The 21,904-nt window shown below is 55.3% G+C and overlaps 3 protein-coding genes and 1 long non-coding RNA gene across 6 annotated transcripts in view; 1 reads left to right on the top strand and 3 right to left on the bottom strand.

Annotated features, from left to right (window-relative positions):
• LOC127462609 (basic proline-rich protein-like) lies at positions 1 to 2,578 on the bottom strand. Its single transcript, XM_051771347.1, has 2 exons — positions 368 to 2,578; positions 1 to 218 (listed from the first exon to the last, which is right to left on the bottom strand). Exon 1 carries the CDS (start codon positions 1,373 to 1,375, stop codon positions 428 to 430), a length of 948 nt encoding a protein of 315 aa, XP_051627307.1. The 5' UTR covers positions 1,376 to 2,578; the 3' UTR covers positions 1 to 218; positions 368 to 427.
• On the top strand, positions 668 to 14,160 carry ST3GAL2 (ST3 beta-galactoside alpha-2,3-sialyltransferase 2). The gene is made up of 8 exons (XM_051771346.1): positions 668 to 760; positions 7,910 to 8,191; positions 8,281 to 8,706; positions 8,795 to 8,988; positions 9,269 to 9,448; positions 9,628 to 9,673; positions 9,846 to 9,965; positions 10,251 to 14,160. Exons 3-8 carry the CDS (start codon positions 8,374 to 8,376, stop codon positions 10,422 to 10,424), a joined length of 1,047 nt encoding a protein of 348 aa, XP_051627306.1. The 5' UTR covers positions 668 to 760; positions 7,910 to 8,191; positions 8,281 to 8,373; the 3' UTR covers positions 10,425 to 14,160.
• Positions 8,996 to 11,067, bottom strand: LOC127462614 (uncharacterized). 2 transcript variants are annotated; one of them, XR_007900504.1, is made up of 4 exons: positions 10,922 to 11,067; positions 9,828 to 10,134; positions 9,497 to 9,652; positions 8,996 to 9,211 (listed from the first exon to the last, which is right to left on the bottom strand). It is a non-coding gene; the product is annotated as an uncharacterized LOC127462614 (long non-coding RNA). The 2 variants fall into 2 exon arrangements; XR_007900503.1 differs by lacking the exon at positions 8,996 to 9,211 and having other exon boundaries at positions 9,442 to 9,652.
• PDPR (pyruvate dehydrogenase phosphatase regulatory subunit) overlaps positions 13,438 to 21,904 on the bottom strand; it is a 27,091-nt gene continuing 18,624 nt past the window's right edge. For both annotated transcript variants that reach the window (XM_051771332.1, XM_051771331.1), the window contains exons 17-18: positions 21,698 to 21,880; positions 13,438 to 20,783 (exon numbers count right to left, since the gene is read on the bottom strand). In XM_051771332.1, coding sequence (XP_051627292.1) covers positions 20,379 to 20,783; positions 21,698 to 21,880 — 588 coding nt within the window. In that variant the 3' untranslated portion in view covers positions 13,438 to 20,378. The remainder of the gene's footprint in view (positions 20,784 to 21,697; positions 21,881 to 21,904) is intronic.

Raw genomic sequence — 21,904 nt, forward strand, 5'->3', positions numbered from 1 at the left:
AAGGGGGAAAGGGGGTTTTGGTGTTTTCTGACCTAAAATGGGTCCCGGCACCGGCGCGCACCCCTAAGCGCCCTAAGTCATCCCTGTCACGAGCCTGCCCGGACTCAGCCCGGCTCCTCGCAGGGATCTCGGCAGCGAGGGGATGGGCGCGGGTGTCGGTGCCCAGTGGGGGTCAGGGCGGGTACCCGGTGGGTGCTGGGGTGCGATCGAGGTCGGTACTGGGGGATGCCGGTGCGGTGGAGTGGGTACCGGGGTGAATAACAAGGGGTGGGTGCTGGGGTACCGATGTCCCGGGCTGGGGACCGGGGTAGATACCGGAGATGCCTGAGAGCCGGGTGGGTACAGGGATGGGAACCGAGGTAGGTACCGCAGTGGGTACCGGACTGGGTACCGGGAGGGTGTAAGGTAGCACGGATGCGCCGGGTGGCTACCGGGGTGGATGGATCCCGGTGGATGAGTACCGGGGGCTGAGTACAGGGGATGCCGATATGCCGTTAACTCGGGCTGGGGGTGCCGATGTGCCGGGGTGAGTCCCGGGCTGGGATCCCGGAGATCCCAGTGCGGCGGGTGGGCGCAGGCGGCCCCGCTCGCCTCCTACAAGTCCCACAAGCCCCTCCGGGAGGCCAAGGACTACATCTCCCAGGCTGCCGGGGCCGGCCCCCCGCCCCGCACGGCACGGCACGGCCCCGCACGGCGCGGAGGGCGGTGGCGGCGGCGCCCGGGTGAGCCCGGCGGCGGGGCCGTGCCGGAGCTGAGCCAGGTACCGCGGCGGGGACGGGCCCGGGGCGGGGGTGCGGGCACGGCTCGGCTCGGCTGGGCTCGGCTCGGGGCACCGGTGCCGGGGAGGCGGCGGGGATGGCGGGCTGCGGCGGGGGAGCCTGACCGGGAGTGCCCCGGTGCTGCGGGCTGGTCCCGGGGCTGGGGGCTGGCCCCGAGGGGCATCCACACGGGGTGCGTTGGGTTCAGCCCCGGCGTGGTGGTCGCGGTTGTTGGCCCCGCTCCTCGGTGCAGGTCCCGGTGCTGGCGGCCGGTCCCGCTGCTGGGAGCGCCCACCCGGGATGCGGTGGGTGCTGGATAGCCCCGGGAGGATGCGCTGCCCTGGGGTGCTGGCCTCGAATGTGGGTGCAGGTACGGGTCCTGGGTGCTGGTCTCGGTGCTGGGTGCTGGCCGCCGGGAGGATCCACCCGGGATGCAACGGGTTCGCACCCGTGAGGTTGCGCTGGCCCGAAGTGCTGGCCCGGGCCCTGCGGTGCTGGCCCCGGGGAGGATGCGCTGGCCCCGGCCGCGGGCTGCATCTCCAGGGTGCTGCCGGGGGGGATGCGCTCACACCGGGGAGGATGCTGGCCCTGGCAGGGGTGTCGGACCTGGGGCTCATGGAGCTGCTTCCCTCCAGCCGAGTGCCCCGGGATACTGTGGGCAGAGCTGGGGTGGCCACAGAGGGGACCGCGGTGGGAGGGCTGTTTGCGGCTGACCCCGGTCCCCACCAGTGCCAGTGTGAGGTCCCTCAGCAGCAGTGTGACACATGGCTGCGTGACACATGGCGTCCATTGCATAGGTAGTGGCAGCCAGGATTTCACAACCAGCCTGAGTGTCCCTGGGGACAGGGTAGGAAACTGTGTCACGGAGCAGGGGATGTCCCTTGCCTGCTTCTGTTTGTGAGGGGGGCACCAGCACGGGCACTGGTGTGAGATCTCATTGGTGTGCCTGTCCCACTGTTTTGTGGTGTTTCCCTGGCTGAGGCACGGCTGCCAGAGTGGAATTGGTGCCAGAGCCTGGATTTCAGGGCCTGGTGATGCAAGGGGTCCTCACACGTGCCAGGGGCTTGGGTGCTCCTGGCACAGGGGAAAGGCAAGGTTTTGCTCAGGCTCCAGCTGCAGAGTCAGAGCACTTATCCCAAAGTTCCCACATATTTCCCTGGAGCAAGGGCTTCCCATCCCAGCAGGAGAATTTTTAGGGGGGAGGACATCACTCCGGCAGCGTGCAAGCTCAGACTGGAGGAAGGGCCGCGTCCCCTCCTGCTGCCAACAATCATAACACGTGGCCGGGGGGAACCAAATCACACCAAACCCCCAAAACTTGCTGAGATTCCCTCCAGGAAGACGCGTGGGCTGATGGAGGCAGTTTTGCCCCGCGTTATCTGGGGCTCCCCCGTTTCCAGCCCTGAGTGGCCAAGGCGGTGAGAGCCGACGGGAAGTTCCTCAGCGCTTTGGGCTTGGTTTTCCTTGTTCTTCTCCTTCCATCAGAGCCAGAGGTCGCGGCGGCAGCGGGGAAGCTCGGGCTGGGGGGATTGCCTTGCCCGCCGCCCCCAGCCGCGCGCGTACCCGTCTGTCTGTCTGTCTGTCTGTCTGTCTGTCCCCATCTGGCAGCGAGCGGCGGCCCCGCTGCCGGTTGTGTGCGGCAGCTGCCTGTCAGGAGCGTTTCCCTCTCCTCCGAGGAGCTCATGGCGGTTCTCGGGAGCGGCGGGCGCGCTCCGCTCGCCGCCCCCGCCTCGCCGGCGCCGGAGGCAGGCGGGGAGAGCCCCGGCAGCCGCACGCCGGGGGAACGCTTGGATTGTCATGCCCAAACAAGCCCCGAACTGCCGCTTTTTCGGTGGAGGGCTCTGGCGGTGCCGAGGGCGCGATGGTTTCGCTGCGGGCTCTGGGCGCGCCCGATGCTGCCCAGCTCGGCACACCGAGGTCCCGGCAGCTCCACGGCTTTCCTCTGCTCCCGCCGCATTAAATTCTTGCACGAGTGCAAACTGCGAATTGCTCTCTTGGCCGGCTTCAGCGCTTCTTCGTGAGCCGGGATTTATCAGAGCCCGCTGGACCCCGGGGGCTTGGGATGTGGTGGGAGAGGCTGGGAACCTCCTCTCCCTGCCCTGCTGGGCTCCAGGCTGCCCTCCGGGACACCTCCTGGCTTCATGTCGCTCTTTGCCATCGGTATCTTCCATAACCTTTTTTTTTGGAAAATGCAAGAGATTTAGGTCGCAGCTCTATGGCAAAGTTCCCAAAGATACCCCCAAAACTGCATATGGATAAGTGGTAAATATATACAAAAATTTATATCATCTATCTGTATATCTGCACTGTGATATATGGATTTTTTTTCTTACTGGAGAGGTGGTTCAGTGCTGGGGATCTAAAATAACCCCCTCAACAACTGCTCTTGGGAAACCAGAACAAGCTGCAGTCACTTTGCTCCGGGTGCCACCATGTCCCCACCAAAGGACTTTTTTGATCTGCAGCAGTAATTGGGCTAATTAGGAAGCTGGAACTGCTCCCCCTTCTCCCCAGGTGTCTGAGCAGAGCCCCAGCTAGCAGAGAGAAGTCAGGGGCCCTTGCCAGTGGAACTGCTCTAATTTTACATTTAATGGGAGTCCCTGGCTGTAACTGGGCTGTGCTGGGATTGATGGCCTCTGGCCTGGGAGGCCCATAACTTCCCTGTGATGAAATCTCATAGGTACAATTTCCCTAATGACATCAAAGGTCTCTGGGTGTTGCCTGCAGGCAGAGCAAACCTAGGCTGGTTTGCCCACAGTGTGAGCCAAGTTTGCAGTTCTCAGCTCGGGCTGTGCCCCAGGGGAGAGGGGGCAGCTGTGGGTCACAGCACCCATTAACCAGCCCTCGAGAGCCAAAGGAAAGCCTTTGGTTTTCCACTGCCCTCCCAGCCTTGGTGCTGATGAGACCCAGGGTGGAGGAAAGGAAAGTGCAGTGGGGCCCCCTGTCCCTGCTCACCTTCCCAGGGCAAAGGGCCACAAACGGCAGCAGCGGCGGCACCTCCCTGGTGCAGCATCCACCCGTCCCACACTCCTGCACATATTTTCCTGGTGAGGCATCAGACACAAACCTTAAGGGCCCAGGCTGGTAAAACGAGCAGCAGTGGTGGAGGGAGAGTGGTTCCTTCCTGACAGCCAGCAGGGACGCTCGGGGTGCTGCCGGCGGCTCCCGGGGTGCTGTGGTGATGGATTGGGAGCAGGGGCCCTGCCCGTCCTGGGGAGCATGTCTGTGGTGTGGCCACGTCCTTGCAGGCACCTGAGGAAGGAGGGAGACTGATTCAGGGGTGTCTGTGGAATGCAGCCCTGCTGCACCAGGCAGGGAGGGGGACACAGACCAGGCAGATTGTGCTGATCCCAGTCTGCGGCTGTGGGAGGGTGAGGTGAAGTGTGGCTGGCAGCGGGCAGCCAGCTCCCCTTGGGGCCAGATGGCTTTGCACAGGTAGAGTGCCCACCCAGCATGGCCCCGTCAGGCAGCTCAGGGTGTTGGAGCTGATGTAGTTCCCCAAGGGTTCCCACTGCAGTTGAGCCAAGGGGCTCAGGATGCTGCTGAACCAGTCCCTGCAAGACCCATCCACCAGCAAGGGTGGGAGCCTTCTATTCTGAGCTTTCCCACTGCTGGCACTCCCCTGTGCCCCCAAATCCCATAGGAAATGGCCTCAGCGAGGCTGGCTCCATCCCAGCTCCGTGCTGGGGATTTGGTCTCCACGCTTGTTCCTGGCCTTATCCCAGCGCTGAGGGACAAACCCAAAATAGCCCCTCCAGAGGCCAGGAACAAGGAAAGGCTGGAATTGCTGCTCTTGGCAACCAGGGGTGCAAGTAGGGTTTAAAACATGGGAAACCCAATTAACTTGGCTCCATTAGCTGATTGAGCTGGCTGATAAGAGTATGATTAATTAAAAGGATGACGAATAAGTTACCAGGTCTTTGCTGCTGTCGGGATGTGGCAATGGCTTAATGCATGAAATTGGCTTCTTCTCTTAATACCTGGTGCTCAGCTACTACTGGCCATCGGTCCTGCATGGCACTGATCCACAGCAGGGAGAAACATCCTTGTGCCAACACCGGGTCTGCTCCCTGCTCCTCTCCCATCCAGCTTCCAGGGACAAAAAAAAAATCACGGGGAAAATATAATCCCTCTGGATGGGCAATGCAGGAGAGAACCTTCTTCATTACCTGTGCTGTTCTCGCCAGCTCTTGGTCAGGCTCTGGAAGCCCCGTGATGCAGAGGGACGGGGTATGGTCCCTTCCAGGCTAACAGGAGCTGACGTGGAGGCAAGCGGGGCGCGTTCCTCGGCGCTCTGCCCGCGGGGCTGCAACCTCCGGCGGTGCTCGGGCCTGGCAAGAAAGGAAATTAGAACAGTTTTATACATTTTTGTAATAATCCAGCTCGCTGAAGTTGGGTCTGAGACAAGGACAGGTCACCACTCGGTGTTTCTGCCTGGGGCTGAAGGAGGTGGGAGAAGACTCAGCTCACATCCACTCCTTCCCTGTGAAAAAAAACCCAGCCCTAACTCTCAGTTTTTCCATCATGACAGCAGGAGAGATGCTGGTCTGGTCCAAGGGGTCCCTGTGTGCTTCCCCCTCTTCCACCTGCAAGAGCCATGCACCACTCTGGCACCCCATCATGGTTTAGTGGTGGCAGAAGTGATGTCCCTGCACAGGGGCCATGGGATGGGTGGCACCCGGTCACCCGCATCTCCTGAGGACTTCCAGGGGAATTTTCAGCCCCATCATCCCTGGGAAGAGCAGCAGTTGGTGCGAGCAGTGCTGCCCCTGCTCCTCCACTCCCCTCCTCTCCCTGCCCCGAACAGGGTGACATCCCATCTCCCAGTGACAGCTCCTTCCTGTGCCCACCCTGCCGTTTACCAGCATGGAAATTGGTGCCAACAACCTCAGGATATCTTAGAAACTCACAAACAAAAGCAAAAAGACCTTAAGATGGTGGGTGGGGATGTGCCTGGTGGCATTACAGCTGATGGGGAAGGGACAGGCATCCTCCAGGCCCTGGGGCTGTCAGTCACATCACTCCAGCACTCTCCTGAAATGAAGGATTGTACGATTAGAAAAAACCATCCAGCTGTAAAAGCAGCAGAGCAATTTGCTGGGACCTTTTAATAGCCTCATTTCATTATCTCCTGCAATCAAAGAGAAACTTGTGTTTGATGAGCACAGGGGACCCAGGAGACAATTTAGGATCCTGGGGATGAATTTGGAAGTGGAAGGGTATTTAGTGGCATGGCTGGGTTGCTGGGCTTACTCACCACAGGAGAAATCCTGAAATCCCTTGTTATTTTAAGAAGGAAACATCAAAAATCTGGTGCAAAGTGCTCCTGCAGTGGGGTTTTATTTGTGGAGGCGGGTTGGGTTAGGATTGGGCAGGGAGGGCATGGAAATTGCTGGGGTACATGTGGATGTGTGGGTGCCCTGTGCCTGCTGGGGGCTGTAAGGACCAGTGCAGATGGAAATAGCTGCCAGCTCCTGCTAGGAAAATGATGACTCAAACCAGCCGCTGGGATTTAAGGCTTCTTTTACCGCGCATGAGCTGGGCTGGAGGGGGGGGTTTTCCCCCCGCTGTGGTCGGGGGCAGTTCCGGGAGGCCCCGGGTCGGGGGGGACCAGCACAAAATGTGCTCCAGATGCTGCCAGGGCTGGGATGCATCAGGCGGGACCGGGCTGTGCTGGGGAGCCGGAAAGGGATTTCCCCCTTTTCACCAGGAACAAAAATAACACAAGCACACGTGATAGCTCATTTCCTTTAGCCTTTAAAAAGCCCCGTGGGATGGTGAGCGGCGGGAGCAGGGGAAGGGGCTCTGCCCATCCTGCCTGGCGTCCCCTGCCACGTCGCAGCTGAAAAAAAGCACAAAAATCGCCTTTTACCTCCAAATCCTTCCCGTGTTGTGCATCTGGGGGGGAATATACCTTTGTACTGGCTTTATCCCAAACTCCCCTATATGCAAAACAACCACCCTGCTCTTCCCTCTGGCAGCAACCCAAGGAACTCGTTTCAGTCACTTCTGGACATGTGTGTGGCATGTAGTTGTGTTTAAATGCCTCCCCCAGAGCCTGGGAAAGGACTTGGACTGGGATGGGCCCTTGGGTTTTGGCTCTTTCCTTTAAAGACTGTCACCACTTGAACAAATATTTGACAGTGGGTTAAGGATTTGGGCAGGAGGCACCCATGCAATGGGCTGGGGGAGACTTTGGGGTCCATGGTCTCCCCCCATCCCAAGGAGTCTCTGTCCCTTGTAAGAAAACCAGCGTCTTCCAGAGGATGTTTTTCCTAGGGAAGAGGCATCCTGGTGCCTGCTAGCTCCTAATTAGTGCTGCCAGCCTCATGCTGGGCTAGCTGGGGCCAGGGCTGAGCTGTGGAGATGATGCCACTGCAGGGTTTGGCCTTGGGGGGGGTGTCATCCTCTCCTCAAAAAAGGCCTGGAGTGGAGGTCACATCTCCATTCCCGAGCTGCTGGATCCTGTCCCACCTCAGTAACTGGGCTGAAAGGGGATTTTCAGCCTTTTTTTAAAATTTGGCCAAGGAAGGGGGTCTGGCTTTGCCCTCCCCCCGGCTCGGGGGGCTCGGCCGCCCCTCTCTCTCGTCCCTGCCCGGGCGCAGGCACCGGCACCTCTGCCCTGGCTATTTTTACCCGCCGGGATCACGAGCGAGCGGGTGACCTTCCCCGAGGGATGCTGCCACTCGGGGCGGGGGGGACAGTCCCACGTCGGTCCCCGGGGTGCCGTCAGGCTGCGGAACAGTCGCTTCCCGGCTGTCTCGGCGGCGGCAGCAGCCGGCGAAGAGGGTTTTGGAGGGGCTGCTCATGGCGTGATAGAGAAGGAGGATTGAGCCTACAGAAAGGAGCCCCTTGTTCGGCTCCGTAGGCGAGTTCGTGGCTGAGCCTTTGTCTGGCAGGGACAGGGAGGGCACAGCCCGGGAGCCGCGGGGGTTTCCCCGGCACAGGCAGCAGTGCCGGTACCTCGGCTCCCTTCGCACCCTGCGCCGGCGTGTCCCTTTGGGGATGGCTCGTACCCTGTGCCAGGGATGGACCGGGAGCCCTTTTGTCGCGTTCAGTGGGGAATAAACTCCTGAGCCCCCGGCGCCCTCCTCCAGCTCTGCCGGCTCTATCGCCGCCCCTGACCCGCTGTCCCCTCCTTCCCTCTCCAGGCCGGTGTCGTGGTGGCCGCGTTCCCGAGCCGGGAGCTGCGGGCCCGGTGCCAGCGGATCAGCTAAACCCAGGGATGACGAGCACCGTGGCAGCTGAGCGCCAGCCGGGGCCGGGACCCGGAGGAGCCGCCGGGACGCGGTGCCGCGGCTGAGCCCGGCGAGCCGAGCCGTGCCCGAGCCCCGCGGCCGGGACAGCAGCAGATGCTCCCTACCTGGCACTCGGAGCCACCGGGGGCCCTCGCCGCGGCTGAACAACGCGGATGGAAAGCTGCAGCCCAGCAGGTAGGAGCCCGGTGCGGTGGGGCACGGGGGGCTCTCCATCACCCCCCACCCCACTGCCACCGCAGGGGGTTAAAGCTCTCGTTCCGCAGGGAGCCTTGCTGGCCGGCTGACACCATCCCGCGCCCTATGCCCGCGCCCTGTGCCGGAGCGGGCGCCGTCCCCGGCTCAGCCACCCGCCGACCATGAAGTGCTCGTTGCGCTTCTGCTTCCTCTCGACCGCCTTCCTGCTCGTCTTCGTCATGTCCCTCCTCTTCACCTACTCCCACCACAGCATCGCCTACCTGGACCCCGGCGGGCTGGGCGGCATCCACCGGGTGAAGCTGGTGCCCGGCTACGCCGGAATGCAGCGGCTCAGCAAGGCGGGGCCGTACCCCCGGGGCTGCGCCTGCCGCCGCTGCCCCGCCGAGGAGCCCGGGGCCACCGACTGGTTTGACGGGCGCTATGACGGCAGCGTGTCCCCGGTGTGGACCAAGGAGAACATGGACCTGCCGCCCGATGTGCAGAGGTGGTGGATGGTGAGCACAGGGACGGGAATGCTGTGATGTGCTCTGGCACGGGGGGGTCACTGGCTGATGCCCCCCTGCCTTCCTTACCTCCCTGCAGATGCTGCAGCCCCAGTTCAAGTCCCAAAACACCCACGAGGTCCTGAGCAAGCTCTTCCAGATCGTGCCAGGAGAGGATCCCTACCGCTCCCGTGACCCGCGGCGCTGCCGCCGCTGTGCCGTGGTCGGCAACTCAGGCAACCTGCGTGGCTCCGGTTACGGGCCGGAGATCGACGGGCACGACTTCGTCATGCGGTGAGGGAGGGTTGGGGAGCACTGCCAGGGGCACTGCCCACCCCCAGCCCCACGGGCAGCACAAGATGCTGGCACCTCTGGGTGCTGGGATGGGTGGGAGTGGGTGCAGCCCTGCCACCTCCCCTGGGCTGGCTGGGGGGGACCCTCATGTCATCCCGGCGCTCTGAGCATCAGCAGGCTGGGAAACTGCTCCTTGGCAGCATTCGGAGGACATCCGTGTCACCTGCAAGGCACGGGGGTGCTGGGAGGGGTGGTGTGACCTTCCCGGCTCTCTCCCCAGGATGAACCAGGCCCCCACAGTGGGTTTTGAGGGCGACGTGGGTGGTCGGACCACACACCACTTCATGTACCCCGAGAGTGCCAAGAACCTGCCCGCCAACGTCAGCTTCGTGCTGGTGCCCTTCAAAACCCTGGACTTGCTCTGGATTGCCAGTGCCCTCTCCACTGGCCAGATCAGGTTGTAAGTACCCAGTGGGCACCAGCAGCTCCAGGCTGGTGACTCACCTACCTTGGGGACAGCTCCCCTGGGAGCAGTGGACATTCACTGGTTCCTCCCTCCCAGAGCATCCCTTGGCAGCTCAGGCTGGAGATGGGGGTGTGGGACCCCTGAGAGCTCACCTGCCTTTCCTCTTTTCCCAGCACATACGCGCCTGTGAAGCCTTTTCTGCGTGTGGACAAAGAAAAGGTACAGGGGGCTCATCCCCACAATGCCATAAGCACCTATTTGGCCACGGCCCCTGTTACCTCATCAGCCCCAGGGTTCCCAGTGCTCTGGTACCCTGGGAAGGAACCCGGGGTGCCAGTGCTGACTGGGACGTGGCTGGGGCTCCAGCACTAACCCCAGCCTGTCCTCCCAGGTACAGATCTACAATCCTGCCTTCTTCAAGTACATCCACGACCGCTGGACGGAGCACCATGGGCGCTATCCCTCCACTGGCATGCTGGTGCTCTTCTTCGCCCTCCACGTCTGCGACGAGGTAGGTGATGGCTCCTTCAGCTCCCGGCTGGCACGGGGTGGGTTTGCTGGGATCCTGAACCTTGCAGGGCTAAGGAGGGAGGTGGATTCTTTGGGTCCAACCACAGCAGCGTTCACTTGCTCCAGTTGCCTGACACCACGGTGATGGGCACCCTTGAGGGGTGGGAAGGCTGTGCAGGGAGACAGGGAAGAGAAAAATCACCCTGGCATTGCAGCAGGTACCCAGACAAGGGGGTCCCCCAGCCTGGGGATGGGTTCTGGCTCACTCCCTTCCTTGCCCCTGCAGGTGAACGTCTTTGGGTTCGGCGCTGACAGCCGGGGGAACTGGCACCACTACTGGGAGAACAACCGCTACGCGGGGGAGTTCAGGAAGACGGGGGTGCACGATGCCGACTTCGAGGCGCACATCATCGACATGCTGGCCAAAACCAGCAAGATCGAGGTTTACCGGGGCAACTGAGGGCTGTGCCGCCCCCGGCTCCCTGCTCTGCCGGGTCCTGCTGCCTGCGGGGCAGAGGGCGAGGGGCTCCCTGGTGGCCTCGGGTGACGAACACCAGTCGGGCAGCGCCAGTTCCGCGCCGCTGACAGAGCCACCCCGGCGATATTTGGTGCCTCCAGCAGCCAATCAGGTTCAGAGCTAAAGGAGACTTTTTGCTTTTTTTTTTTAATAATTATTATTATTATTAAGAAACCCAGCTGAGAAAGGATTTATAAACACAATCAGCAACTGACCAGGCGGCGGGGGCGGCCGCCTCACATCTCTACAGTCAAACCAAATGCTGCTCTTTTTAAAACAAGACAACCCCCACCCCGAAGCTGGGTGACTTTGGGGAACCCCTCGAGCACCAGCGTCTGGGCCGAGGGAGCCGTGGCGGCTGCGCAGCCTCACCAGTGGAACCGGCTGCTGCTTTTTTCCTCTATTTTGGGTTTTTGTTGTTTTTTGGTTTTTTTTCCCACCTGGGGCAGCCGATGCCTCGTTTCTCCAGAGAAGGCTCCCAGCAGAGGCAGGTCCCAGCACATGGATCCGTGGGGAGCTGGCAGCTGCAGGAAGCCGATCATTGCCGATGCTCCACTGCAGGCTGGTGATCACTGGCACAGCCGGGCTGGGAGATGAAGAGGAACCCTGACTTCAACACCCAGGATCTCTGCTCCTCTACCCGAGGACTGAGGAAGGATATGACAGATTTTGGGAGCGACTGTGCAGGAGGCAGCTCAGAAACCCCCAGGAGCAGCAGCCCAGTCCCTCTGGCTGGGCTCTGTGGGCGGTTGCAGGATTCACAAGGCTGTGGGATGCAGCAGGGTCAAGGAGACAGGATTTCCTTCGCTTTCAGGCTGGGAAAAAACAGATTAGAGATAGCTTTAGAGGGTGATTGAACCGTGCTTTTGCTTTTGTGTTGCTCTAAAGAGCTCTTGTGAGAAGCTGAAATCCCAAAGTCTGCTCCATTTTGAGGGTGGCACTTGGTTTAGACCAGTCTGATACAGCTGGTGCCCTCAGGGTCCCCAGGGCTTCCCAGGCTGGACAGGCATGAGACAGGGAGATGCTGAAGGAAACTGCCTCCCCAGAGGTGTCATTAAAACCACTTTTCTTTGGGTCAATCAGATGGGTGGGGGTGGTTTTTTTTTGGTTTGTGGTTTGTTGTTTTTTTTTTTTTTAGGAGGTGCTGGAAAGCTCAAGAAAAAGGCAATCATGGAAAAGGTCCCCCAGAGAGGGACCCTCCACCTGTGCAGCCGGTGCCAAGAGTGGGGTGGGGGCTGTGGGGTTGTGCCCAGCTGGGGAAGCCCTGCCCACACTGCCTGGTTGCAATAGTTGTTTGAGGAACAATCACCACAGGGTGTTTTTGGGCTTTGAGGATTTTTACCCTTTTGTGTCTGGCTTTTCTGTAGCAGCCTCTTACCTGTTTCTCTGCTTCAGTTTGGTTGTTTTTCAGGGTTTTCTTCTCTTTTTTTCTTTGAGGTTTCTCTCTGCAATTGTCAAACACTAGGGTGTGGGTTGGTCACCTGGAGCAGGCACTCAGGAGCCCCTGGGCTGGGGAAATTCAGCTTTTGTGTCCACAGGGCTTTAAACCCTTGAATTTTGTGGTGGGTTTTGGTGGGTGTGGAGCTGCCCCAGCGCTGGCAGCCCCGAGCCCCGGGGCACAGAGGCAGGTGGTGGCGAGCCCTGCTCTCCACCTTCCCGGGTGGCTTTTTAGTTTTTGTTTTGTCTGGTTTTTTACGGGGAAGAAAAGTAAAAACCACAAAACCACAAGCAACAACGAGTGCCTTGACCATCTCCCATCGGCCATGCCAGGCTGTGCCTGCTCCCGTGCCGGCAGCAGGGACTTGGCCAATGTATCTGGCAGTCGTACCCACCTCCCTCCTCGCACCAGGCTGGATCTTAGTTGGGAAGAAAGGGACACATCCAGGCCACTATACTGGTGGCTAGAAAGGCCAAATCTAATGTGATGAGGCCAGACCAGCTCCTGTTGGAGCTGAGCAGGGCCCGGCCTGACAATCACAGGGCAAGTGGAGGCGCCGGGTGCCAAGCCCGGGTACCAAACCCTGCAGCAGCACAGTGCTGGCACCTGGCGAAGGGTGTGTTCACAGCTCGGGGCTGCCCTGACAGTAGTTAAGTTTTTTTTTTTTTGCTAACTTCCTTCCCCTACCCCCTCTTTTCTTTTTTGTTGTTGTTTTAATTATTATATTATTATGATTTATTTAAGCTGTCCCACTAGGACTGGCGAGCACTCGCGTTCCGCGGGCAGGGCCGCAGGCAGGAGCACGCGCGGCCGGCGCACCACTGTACTGTACATAGAGGAGATGTAGGCAGAGGCTACGGGCAGGGGGGCAGGCAGGGAGGGGGTGCCCAGGCTTGCCCACCTGGCAAAGGTTAGTCTGCATCACACGGTGCCTGATCCGAGCACCCGTCACCTCCCGCCCCGCCGGGACCGGGAGAGACCAGTGCTCTGACCCGGGGCTGGGAGCAGGCGGGCAGCTCAGCCCGTAGCCTCTGTGTACATGGGTACTTCTGCACACAACTGTCTTAAAACAACTGTTTTTTTTAAAGGACAATAAAAACCATGCATCAAATCTGCTTGGGGGTTTTTGTCTGGTAGCCCTGACTGCTGTGCCTTTGCCTGCACCCAAACGCGGTCACGAGAGGAGGGAAAGGGAATGGGAGGGTTGGTGGGGCCCAAGTGCTCTGCTCTCCCCTCCTCTCCCGGGCCAGACATCAGGCACCATCTGTGGGTAATCCCCTCCACTGGGGCAGGAGCAGAGCCTGGCCCCACACTGGCCTGGGTGCCCAGCAGCAGAGCCCCAGCACAACCCCTCCGGCCAGACCCCGTGGTTGGTGATGGCACTGCTCACCCAGACCCCACACTCATGTCCCAGCCCCCCTGGACCCAAAAACAGAGGCCCTGGACCAACACAGCCCATGTCCTTGAGCCCCAGAAGAGCACACAAGGCTCTTGCATAACAAATGCTCAAATTCGTGAGTAGTTAAAATGCCTCTTTATTAATATACAAACCTAGCAACATTTAAGCCAACCAAAATATGAAATGAAATCAAGCATGATATAAATACAGCATATATGACAACATGGCCTCAGTGGGGAGCAGCAAACTCACCCTGACTTGTGCGCTTGGGAACAACTGTCCACGTCCTCCTCCACGGGGCCTGGCAATCAGAGCAGCCTCGTCTCTCCTAAACCCCCTCGAATCCAAACCCTGCAGAGGTGAGACCACTGCCCCCCACAAAGGCAGAGCACCTGGCACAAGGTTTCTCTGACCCCACATTGCAAAGAAAGAGCCTCCCCAAGCTGCCAGAGCCGACCTGCTGGCATCTGCTTGCCAGGCCCCTGCAAGGGGAGAGGGTGTAGTGGATGGGGAACCGTGCTGCTGAAAGCTGCTCCTTGCTCTGTCCCACCTCAGCTACATCCATTGCACAACATTCACAGGCGTAAGGCACTAGAAAAGTGTTTTCACAGGTTCAAACTTCAGTTGTTCTTAAAATTTCGGTAGCAGCACTCATCAGAAATCCTCCCAGCCCTTTAAAATCTGTTCTTGGGAGACAAAAGCATGAAGGGGTTTGGATGAGCGTCCTGCTGCAAGCCTGACCAAGAGACAGAGAACCCATGATAGACTTCAGGGACATTACCCTGCCTCTGGTTTCACTGGAAGAAGTGAAATCTGCTCCACTACGGGAAGAGTATGGAATTTGAGCGTGGAAAAAATCTCAGCGGCGGCAAGTAAAAAGGCAGACAGCACAGGATTCTTCTCACACACACAGAATGGATCAGGTCCTAGCTGGGATGGCTGATGACTCCCAAGTATCTGCTCTGCTTGTAGCAGGTGTCAAGAGTTCATGGGGGAAGATCAACTGTTACCAGCATGGACAAATCAGTAAGTATGGCTGTGAACACCTTCCTGATGATTCCTGCTCCTGCTCGCGGGGATTCTGATCCCAGCAGGTGGGATCACACACACAGCACATCAGCACAGTGTGCCAGCTCTGGCTCTGCTGCCAGCACAGAAGCCAGCCTGACACTGGGCATGCAGCTCAGCTTTGAGACAAATGGGAGATGAGAAGTCTCAAAGCCATCTCAGCAAACACTGTGGGCAGCGGCAGATCCCCTCTGCTCCCACTTCTGCCGACTCCTGCCTGCAAATGTCAGATGGTACAGCAGGGAAGCATTCAAGCAGAGAATTTTGTTTCCTTTAATGCAATGGGACACTCACAGAGTACTCTGCACCAGCCCAGGCTTCTTTAAGAAATAAGAAAACCCATTACATCATGAAGAAAAAGTGAATAAATCCGTCTCTGGAGGGAAAAACAAACAGGAAGGTGTCAGCCCAGCAGCTGAACAGGCACAGGGGCTCCCAGCTCAACACAAATTCCAGCCTCATACTGCAACAGCAGCTTCCCCCCTCCCCAGTGCTTGCTCAATAGCAGCTCTGGGTGCTCACACACAGCTTTCCAGGAAGGAAATCAAATTGTACCATGGCAGGTACAGTCAGTGCCCAAACACCACACTCAGAGCTTTAAGGCATTTTTAAATACTTAAAGGGGTTTTTTCCTATCAAATGCAAAGACTACTCATGCAGAGGGCTAAAAGCACTAAATGCATGGTGCTACAGCCATAATGCTTAAGGAAAAGTTTAAAGTGCAAAGAAAATTTTCCAATACTTTTTAGTGACAGCTTGAAGTCATCTGATGACCCTAATCCCCTCCTTCCCCCCAGGTCCTGTTCCCTGACTGAACGCTTTGTTTTTTTAAATAAAAATACAAACAATCAGTTAAGGAAAAGGTACTTTAAAACAAACAAACAAAAATCTTGAAATGGGCAGAAATTAATCTAAGTATTATAATAAACTCATTTGGGAAGACAAACCTAAAGGTTGTGATTATTTTGCTCGACACTGTCAGCAGCCAAGTGTTGTGTTTTAAATAAAAACAACTTCTGCCCTTCCAAGCAGCTGCCCCCTCTCCCAACACAGAAACTACCTTGGTTTTACAGACTTCTTCCCAAAATTTAACCACTCTGGTTCATTCAAATGCCCTGGAAGGACGAGGTTAGCAGTGTCAGTGCTGTATCTTTACAGCTGCAAGAATGTGCTAGAGAGAGACCAAAGTGTTTGGGGCAATCAAGTGCTCACAGTTCCCACCTCACCTGTGTGGCACCGTTTTCTTCATCCCATCAAGAGAGAGGGAAACGTGCTTGGAAAGAAGTGCTAATGCTGTCCCAACTTGGCCCAGAGCCATGGCTCTCATCTGTCCAGCACCAAAGCTGCAGAGGAGGATGCTCCCTGAGCTGGGAATCCAGGTTGATCATCTCTCTAAGGCTGGGCTTAAGGAATCAAGTAATGGGCACCGGCTCAAACCTCTATCACGCCTCTCCTTCCGCCTCAGCTCAGCCACTCTGCCATCCCCTCTCCTGTTTTTGTTTTGCCATGCCTTGCTCTCTGATGGGCAGAAGGGACTAATGTGACTAGAGAAGTGGTAAGGACAGCGGGAAAACCCTGGCACAGGGAAAGGGAAGGTTAAATGATGGGATATACAGTGACCACAAACCTGCCTGGGAGTTCAGATACTGGTATCAGCACCATCTAAAAGCTGAAGAGCTTAAACTGATGCAGAGAGGCAGATCTAGAGCCAACCTGGCTCTCAAGACAAAGCATTAGGTAGAAGGAAGAGCAGAACCCTGTGCATGAGAAATCCTGCAGCAGCACAGGCTGGGGTTTGGAGGTGCTGCAGGAACAGCAAATGATTGGTGGCAGCTCAAATGCAACAGTAGAAAGGAGGAATCCAAGCTTACACCAGGACTTGGAGATGCAGTGGTTGTTTCACACAGCATCCCCTCCTTGCCACAAAATAAGAAACTGTCCAACAAGGCCTGTCAAATCTAGATACAAGAGGCAGCACAGGAAAAACAAGAAGAAACCAAGTCTGGCAAAAACGGATGTGAAAATGACTGTAACACCTTCTCCTAAAACAGAAAACATCATTCCAAAATAGGCTGCGTTCGTTTTATCCTCACATCATTAAATATGAACAATAAAGTCTCTCTTCTATAGTACCACTTTTACTCAAGCCTTGCAGTACTCAAAGACTAACAAAACACGAGAACATAAGGACACAACAAGGTTAAGACAATGTAATACCTCCAGAAAAATCATTCAGTGGAAGGAAGTGGTACCTCTTCTCCAAGTTCCCCAAACTACAAACAACACTTGGGTAAGCCAGCCCTTCCCATGCATGCACATTTAGATGGATTCACTCATTAGCTTCCCTCCCAGGATGCCAGTATGAACAGAATCTACAGGGCTGTTCCCATTCTGGACAGCAAATCTCAGAGAACTGCTAACAACCCTGTGACTGACACACACGAGGTGCAGAGGGCAGACCTGCTGCTGCTTCAGCACAGAATGAGGCTGTTTCCCCTTCCACTGCAGCAGAGAGAGATGCTGTTTTAGTGTTTCCCAGTCCAAGGTGCACAGTCTCACCATACAGAAGGAGAACAAACCACCTTTCTCAGCAGAAGGCATTTTAAGGCAGTTTTAAGGATGAGAATCAGGATGTAGAATTTTACAGTCCATGTTATTTACCATCTTAGATGCTAAGACTGTGCCACAGCCGCTTCCAAGACCAGATTATTTAATTTTCTGATTTGAAGGTGTACTAAAGGTACTCTTCAACAGATTTTGTTGTTCTTTTTTTAGGCACTCTACTTTAATCATCAGATAAGGGATTAGTCTTACACGTCACTGCTTAATGCCTCTAGAAGAAAACACTACACTAGCAGGACCTTCCTCAGTCTCAGCATCGCTATTTTAAAACGTGATCCAATTGTCCCCTTGACGGGTGTTCAAGTTGGTGAAGACAAACTATTCTTTACCACTGTAAGGTTAAAAATAGCTACACCAGAAGTTACATCCACTGAGCCTGAACAGCAGCCGAAGAGCTCTCAGGTTCTGGTACAAAACAAGACCCAGAATTCACAGCAGAGAAGGCCAGAGTAGGCGTTAATGAGCTGCAAGACTGACAATTACCAAACCACCCAAGTCTCAAACGGCAAACACAGCACTACAAAAAGTGTTCCTATATCTATCAGCATGGTAGAAAACTATATTCCCTCTCTATTTTTGGTATGGAAAAGTCAATAGATCTAGACATAAAATAAACCTTCCAGGCATAAAATAAACCTTAGCAGACATAATGGCAAAAGTAGCTCATAAACCACAATTTTATTGTCAGAACTGCTGGAGAAGAGACACCCGTGTATGAAAAGTTGCCTGAGGAAATAACAGGCACCTATAAATTAGGGAAAAGGAAAAATAATCACAAGGAGGAATATAATCTGGCTGCAACTTAAGGCTGATCCTTCAAGAATGAGTGGTTGGTAGAGGACAGCATGCTGCTAACTTTCCTTGGTTTGGTCTTAACTAGTTCTAACCCTGTAGAGAACAAACTGAATGGTTCCAGTAAAATCTCTCTTCAGGAGTTGCATGATGCACCTCAGCACACCTTGGCCCTATATTTTTTGCCTTCTCCTGAAGAAGTATCTTGCCTCACCAGCAACAACAGTCAATAAGCCCTAACCAGAAGGGCTGCTCTAAGACACACCCTAAGTCTCACATACAAAACTCTTTCTTTAGCTGAGCAGCTACTTCCCTGGATAAGGAAGGCAAAGCAACATCCCATAAAATCAGTGTAGACAGACCAAGGTCCTCCTTGGTACGTACGTCCAGCACAGGAACAGTGGGATCACAGTATCTCTCCAGGCAGAAAAGATATGCAAGAAGTAATTACAGAGTTTAAACTGCTATTAGATGCTTTATGAACCTTTCATTTAAAGCAATTAATTCTAACACACCAGGCAAAATTTCAATTCAGGGAACAATAATAGGGGAATTTGGAAGAAGTGGCAGGCAGGAGGAATCTCCGCCTACAGCAGCTGTGCAGAGTACTCTGGGCTGTGAGAGCTCACTAAGCTGTCCCACGGTGGCCACTCCATTTCAGAGACTGGGAAATTCTGCATGTCAATTCAAAACTCAGTTTGAAATCCTGGAAGAGGTCACACTACAGTGAAACTCATCTCTGACAAAGGAACACACGCTCGAAGAAGTGACATCTACGTTGAGCCTACTACACCACATGCTCAAATCCTTAATTCCCTTACACCCTCCCCTGAACTGGCAGCCACAGACTCAACTGAAGGCACGACCTGGAGCAACTAAAGCAGCAGAAAGCAAACTTAAAACAAGAACCAGGGAAGGTTTTGAGCTTGTATTTACACCATTGATGCTCGCCATTTAACTGGAAAATAAAGTGCCCAAAAAATATCATAGATCGTAGAGATAAGTGTTCATCATGGCTGACAGGGCAGACGCCAGTGCAATGTTGTGTTTGAACTCCAGAAGAGATGCTGGAGCAGAAAGACCACGACAGAGGCAAGGAAAATGTTTAACAGATCTTTTTCAAGTAAATAAAAAGAACCTTTGCTTTTGATTGTGCTCAAAACGTGAAGAAGAAAAAGATGTACATGTGCACAATGCAACTCAGCAACCCCCCACTTCCTCATTTACCAGCAGTGTTCGAACCGGCACATTTTGACACATGAAGAAGGGGTGAATCCCAGCTGCACTGTCTGGAGCATCTGCAGGAGAAGTCAGATGCAAAGAGCAGTGCCGAAGGAAAGCAATTCACAATCCCACTGCCATGCTCCCCTCACTCCCCTGTTCAGCCCCTTCAGATGAGGTACTACTGAGAGAGAAGAAAGAAGTGTAACAGATTTGAGAAGAAAACCACAAGACTTCTCCAGTCCAGCAGAAGCTGCTGAGATGTTTTCCAACCAGCAGACGAAAACCCAGTGTTTCTTGCACCACAGGTGAGACAAATGCTGGGTCTTTAACTTCAAAATAACCACAGGTAGCTAAAACTACAAGATGTTGTCCCCTCTTGCTGCTCAAGTTCCCCAAACCAACGCAGGTTTTACATGAACCTTGCCAGAAGAGTTTGACCAAGTCACATAAAGAAAGTGAAAGACAATCCCCAAAGGGACTGTATATTGTGCAGCTTAAACAGAAGCAGCATTTCAACACTGCTATTAACATTAAACACTAATGTATGTCCTTGTTAAAAATCAGTATTTTTGCTAATTAAAAAAAAAAAAACCAAACATTCCTTTATAGAAGTGAAATGCACGTGTTGATCTTCAACTATAATTATAGAAGGCCATTTAGTTTCAGCGACCCCCAGGCAAAAAACTCCAATCCCAACAACAGCAAACTTACCAGTGCTACTGTCACCTCAACGCTCTGATGTTAAACTCACTCGATTCCCCGGTTAGGGAAAAACCAAAATGGTGCACAAAGGGGGGCAGTGACAGGCGGGACGACCCCACCACCTGTCTCCTGGCTGCTGCTCACCCAACGCTCTGTCTCGTGCCAGTGAGGTAGCTGAGCGTTCTATTGCTGTGTGCGGTGACACCCCGACCCCTCTGCACGTGCCCTGTGGAGAGCAGGGGGAGGTCACAGCGTCCATCTGCACCACAGGCAGCACCACCCGCTGTCCCCTGCCTTGTGCTGGAGAGCAGAGAGGAAGGGTGTAGTCCTCAGGGGTTCACCCCAACCCTTCCCATCACCATAAGGCCGGGGCCTTTGGTGCAGTTCACTCCTACACAGGCATCCCTGCACGTCCAGCACTGTGCATCATCCACTGGGACATGGGGGGAGCCTGGAGAGGGTTGAAGGAGGAAGACAGACAGGAGCGGGAAAGGTTGAGAATTAAGGTTTTAAAATATACAAAATGTAACACGCTGGAAAAAGTTTAAAAGTTGCAAAGACAAGAAAGGAAAAGAAATATATGATGAGGTGAGGAGAAAGGGTTGGAAGATGGAGAAGCTCCAGCTTGGGACAAGGAGCGGGTCGGGGAGCACTACTCCGTCTGGTAGCCACTCAGTTCCACCTCGTCCTTGCGGCGCCGTTGCGTGAAGAGGGAGCTGAAGGGGTAGAGCTTGGCTTTGGCCTGGAAGCGCTGCCCGGCGATGTCGATCTCGTACTCTCCCTGGTTGATGAAGTCAGTCGTCACCACCAGCTCCTCTCCCGTCTTCTCGTCGAAGTTGTGCACGAAGCCGAGGCAGACGTGGCGCTCCAGGGTGTAGCTGTAGGCACTGCTGGTGGTCTTGCCCACGTAGCGGCCGTTGCGGAAAATGGGCTCCCCCCACCAGGGCCAGAGGTCCATATCCGTGTCATGGTCCTCCAGGATGAACATGGTGAAGCGCTTGTACACCCCGTTCTGCTTCTGCTCCAGCAGCGCCTCCTGGCCCACAAACTCCATGCCCTGTGGGGAAAAGGAGGCGCCGGCTGACTGAGGGACAGGAGCTGTGGCAGCTGCTGGGTTGCAGCAGAGCAGCTCACTGACACAAGGGCAATTTACACCTGAAACCTGGGCCCTATCAACATGGGCTGCTTCCACACGCAAGAAGCTCAGCTCAGGCAGAAGCTTTTCTGTCATGTTTGTTGTTCCAGATGTTAAAGGACGCAGCAATGTCTGTGAAGTGGGCCTTTGAAAACATCATTCTAATTTTCACTGCAGTGAAAACCGTGTCACCATTCTAGTTTTTGCCATTTTTCTGGCTCCAGAAGTTTACCGTGTTTTATAAACCAGAGGGAAACTGTAACTAAAATGATATTTGTATCCCCAGTCACTACATTCCTTTCTTGAATTGATACAGCCATTTGTTTTGGCTCAAAGATGGAAGAAAGAAGACAATAAGCCAATGACAGCAACAGCACCTGCCACCGTAAAAGCAAGACATGACTCTATGCTGTTCTACATCTTAGTAAAAACAGAGAACTCCTCTGTTTTAGTAAAAATAGAAAACACCTGTTCTTGGTGCCTAGCCTTGTATGCCACTTGGTGCATGGGCTGGCTTTTGCTTCATCAAATTGGGAAAACAGCTTGGAGAAACAAGAACCCTGAGCATCTGTAAGGTACAGAGCACTCTCTGCAACACTGAGCACAGCACACATGAGCAGCACCAGACATACACAGGCCAACTGGGAACGCTGCCCAGGAGGGATGAAGACAGTACTTTTGGTTTTTCTAGCACCTTTCTGAAGTACAAGAATATAAGTTATAGCTATGCACTGCACACAGCTCCATCCAAAAAATGACACAACTATCTGCTGGGCTGACAGCCTTTTCAATCTAGTCCTGCTCTCCCACCAACCCCAGTGCAGGAGGTGCTGTACCTTTTCCAGCTTGACCTGGAACTCACGTCCACACTCCATAGGAGTGGTAAAAGCATCCAGATCCTGGCCCCAGAAGGCAAAGAACTTCTCAATGCGCAGGCTGCGGAGCGCGTAATACCCGGCATTCCGGATCCCGTACTTCTGTCCCATGTTCATCACCTCGTTGTACACATGGAGGGCGTACTGCAATGGAAGGGTGAAACACAG

The sequence above is a fragment of the Manacus candei genome, unplaced genomic scaffold (genome assembly GCF_025592945.1).
Source record: "Manacus candei isolate 608988 ecotype Guabito, Panama unplaced genomic scaffold, ASM2559294v1 h1tg000131l, whole genome shotgun sequence".
Taxonomy (NCBI): domain Eukaryota; kingdom Metazoa; phylum Chordata; class Aves; order Passeriformes; family Pipridae; genus Manacus; species Manacus candei.

Excerpts from the sequence above, each read along its gene's own strand:
- LOC127462609 (XM_051771347.1), bottom strand. The coding sequence starts at position 1,375 with ATGAGCCCCAGGTCCGACACCCCTGCCAGGGCCAGCATCCTCCCCGGT.
- ST3GAL2 (XM_051771346.1), top strand. The coding sequence starts at position 8,374 with ATGAAGTGCTCGTTGCGCTTCTGCTTCCTCTCGACCGCCTTCCTGCTC. Across the intron at positions 8,989-9,268 it reads GGGCACGACTTCGTCATGCG|GATGAACCAGGCCCCCACAG; the intron begins GTGAGGGAGGGT and ends CTCTCTCCCCAG. Across the intron at positions 9,449-9,627 it reads TCCACTGGCCAGATCAGGTT|CACATACGCGCCTGTGAAGC; the intron begins GTAAGTACCCAG and ends CTCTTTTCCCAG.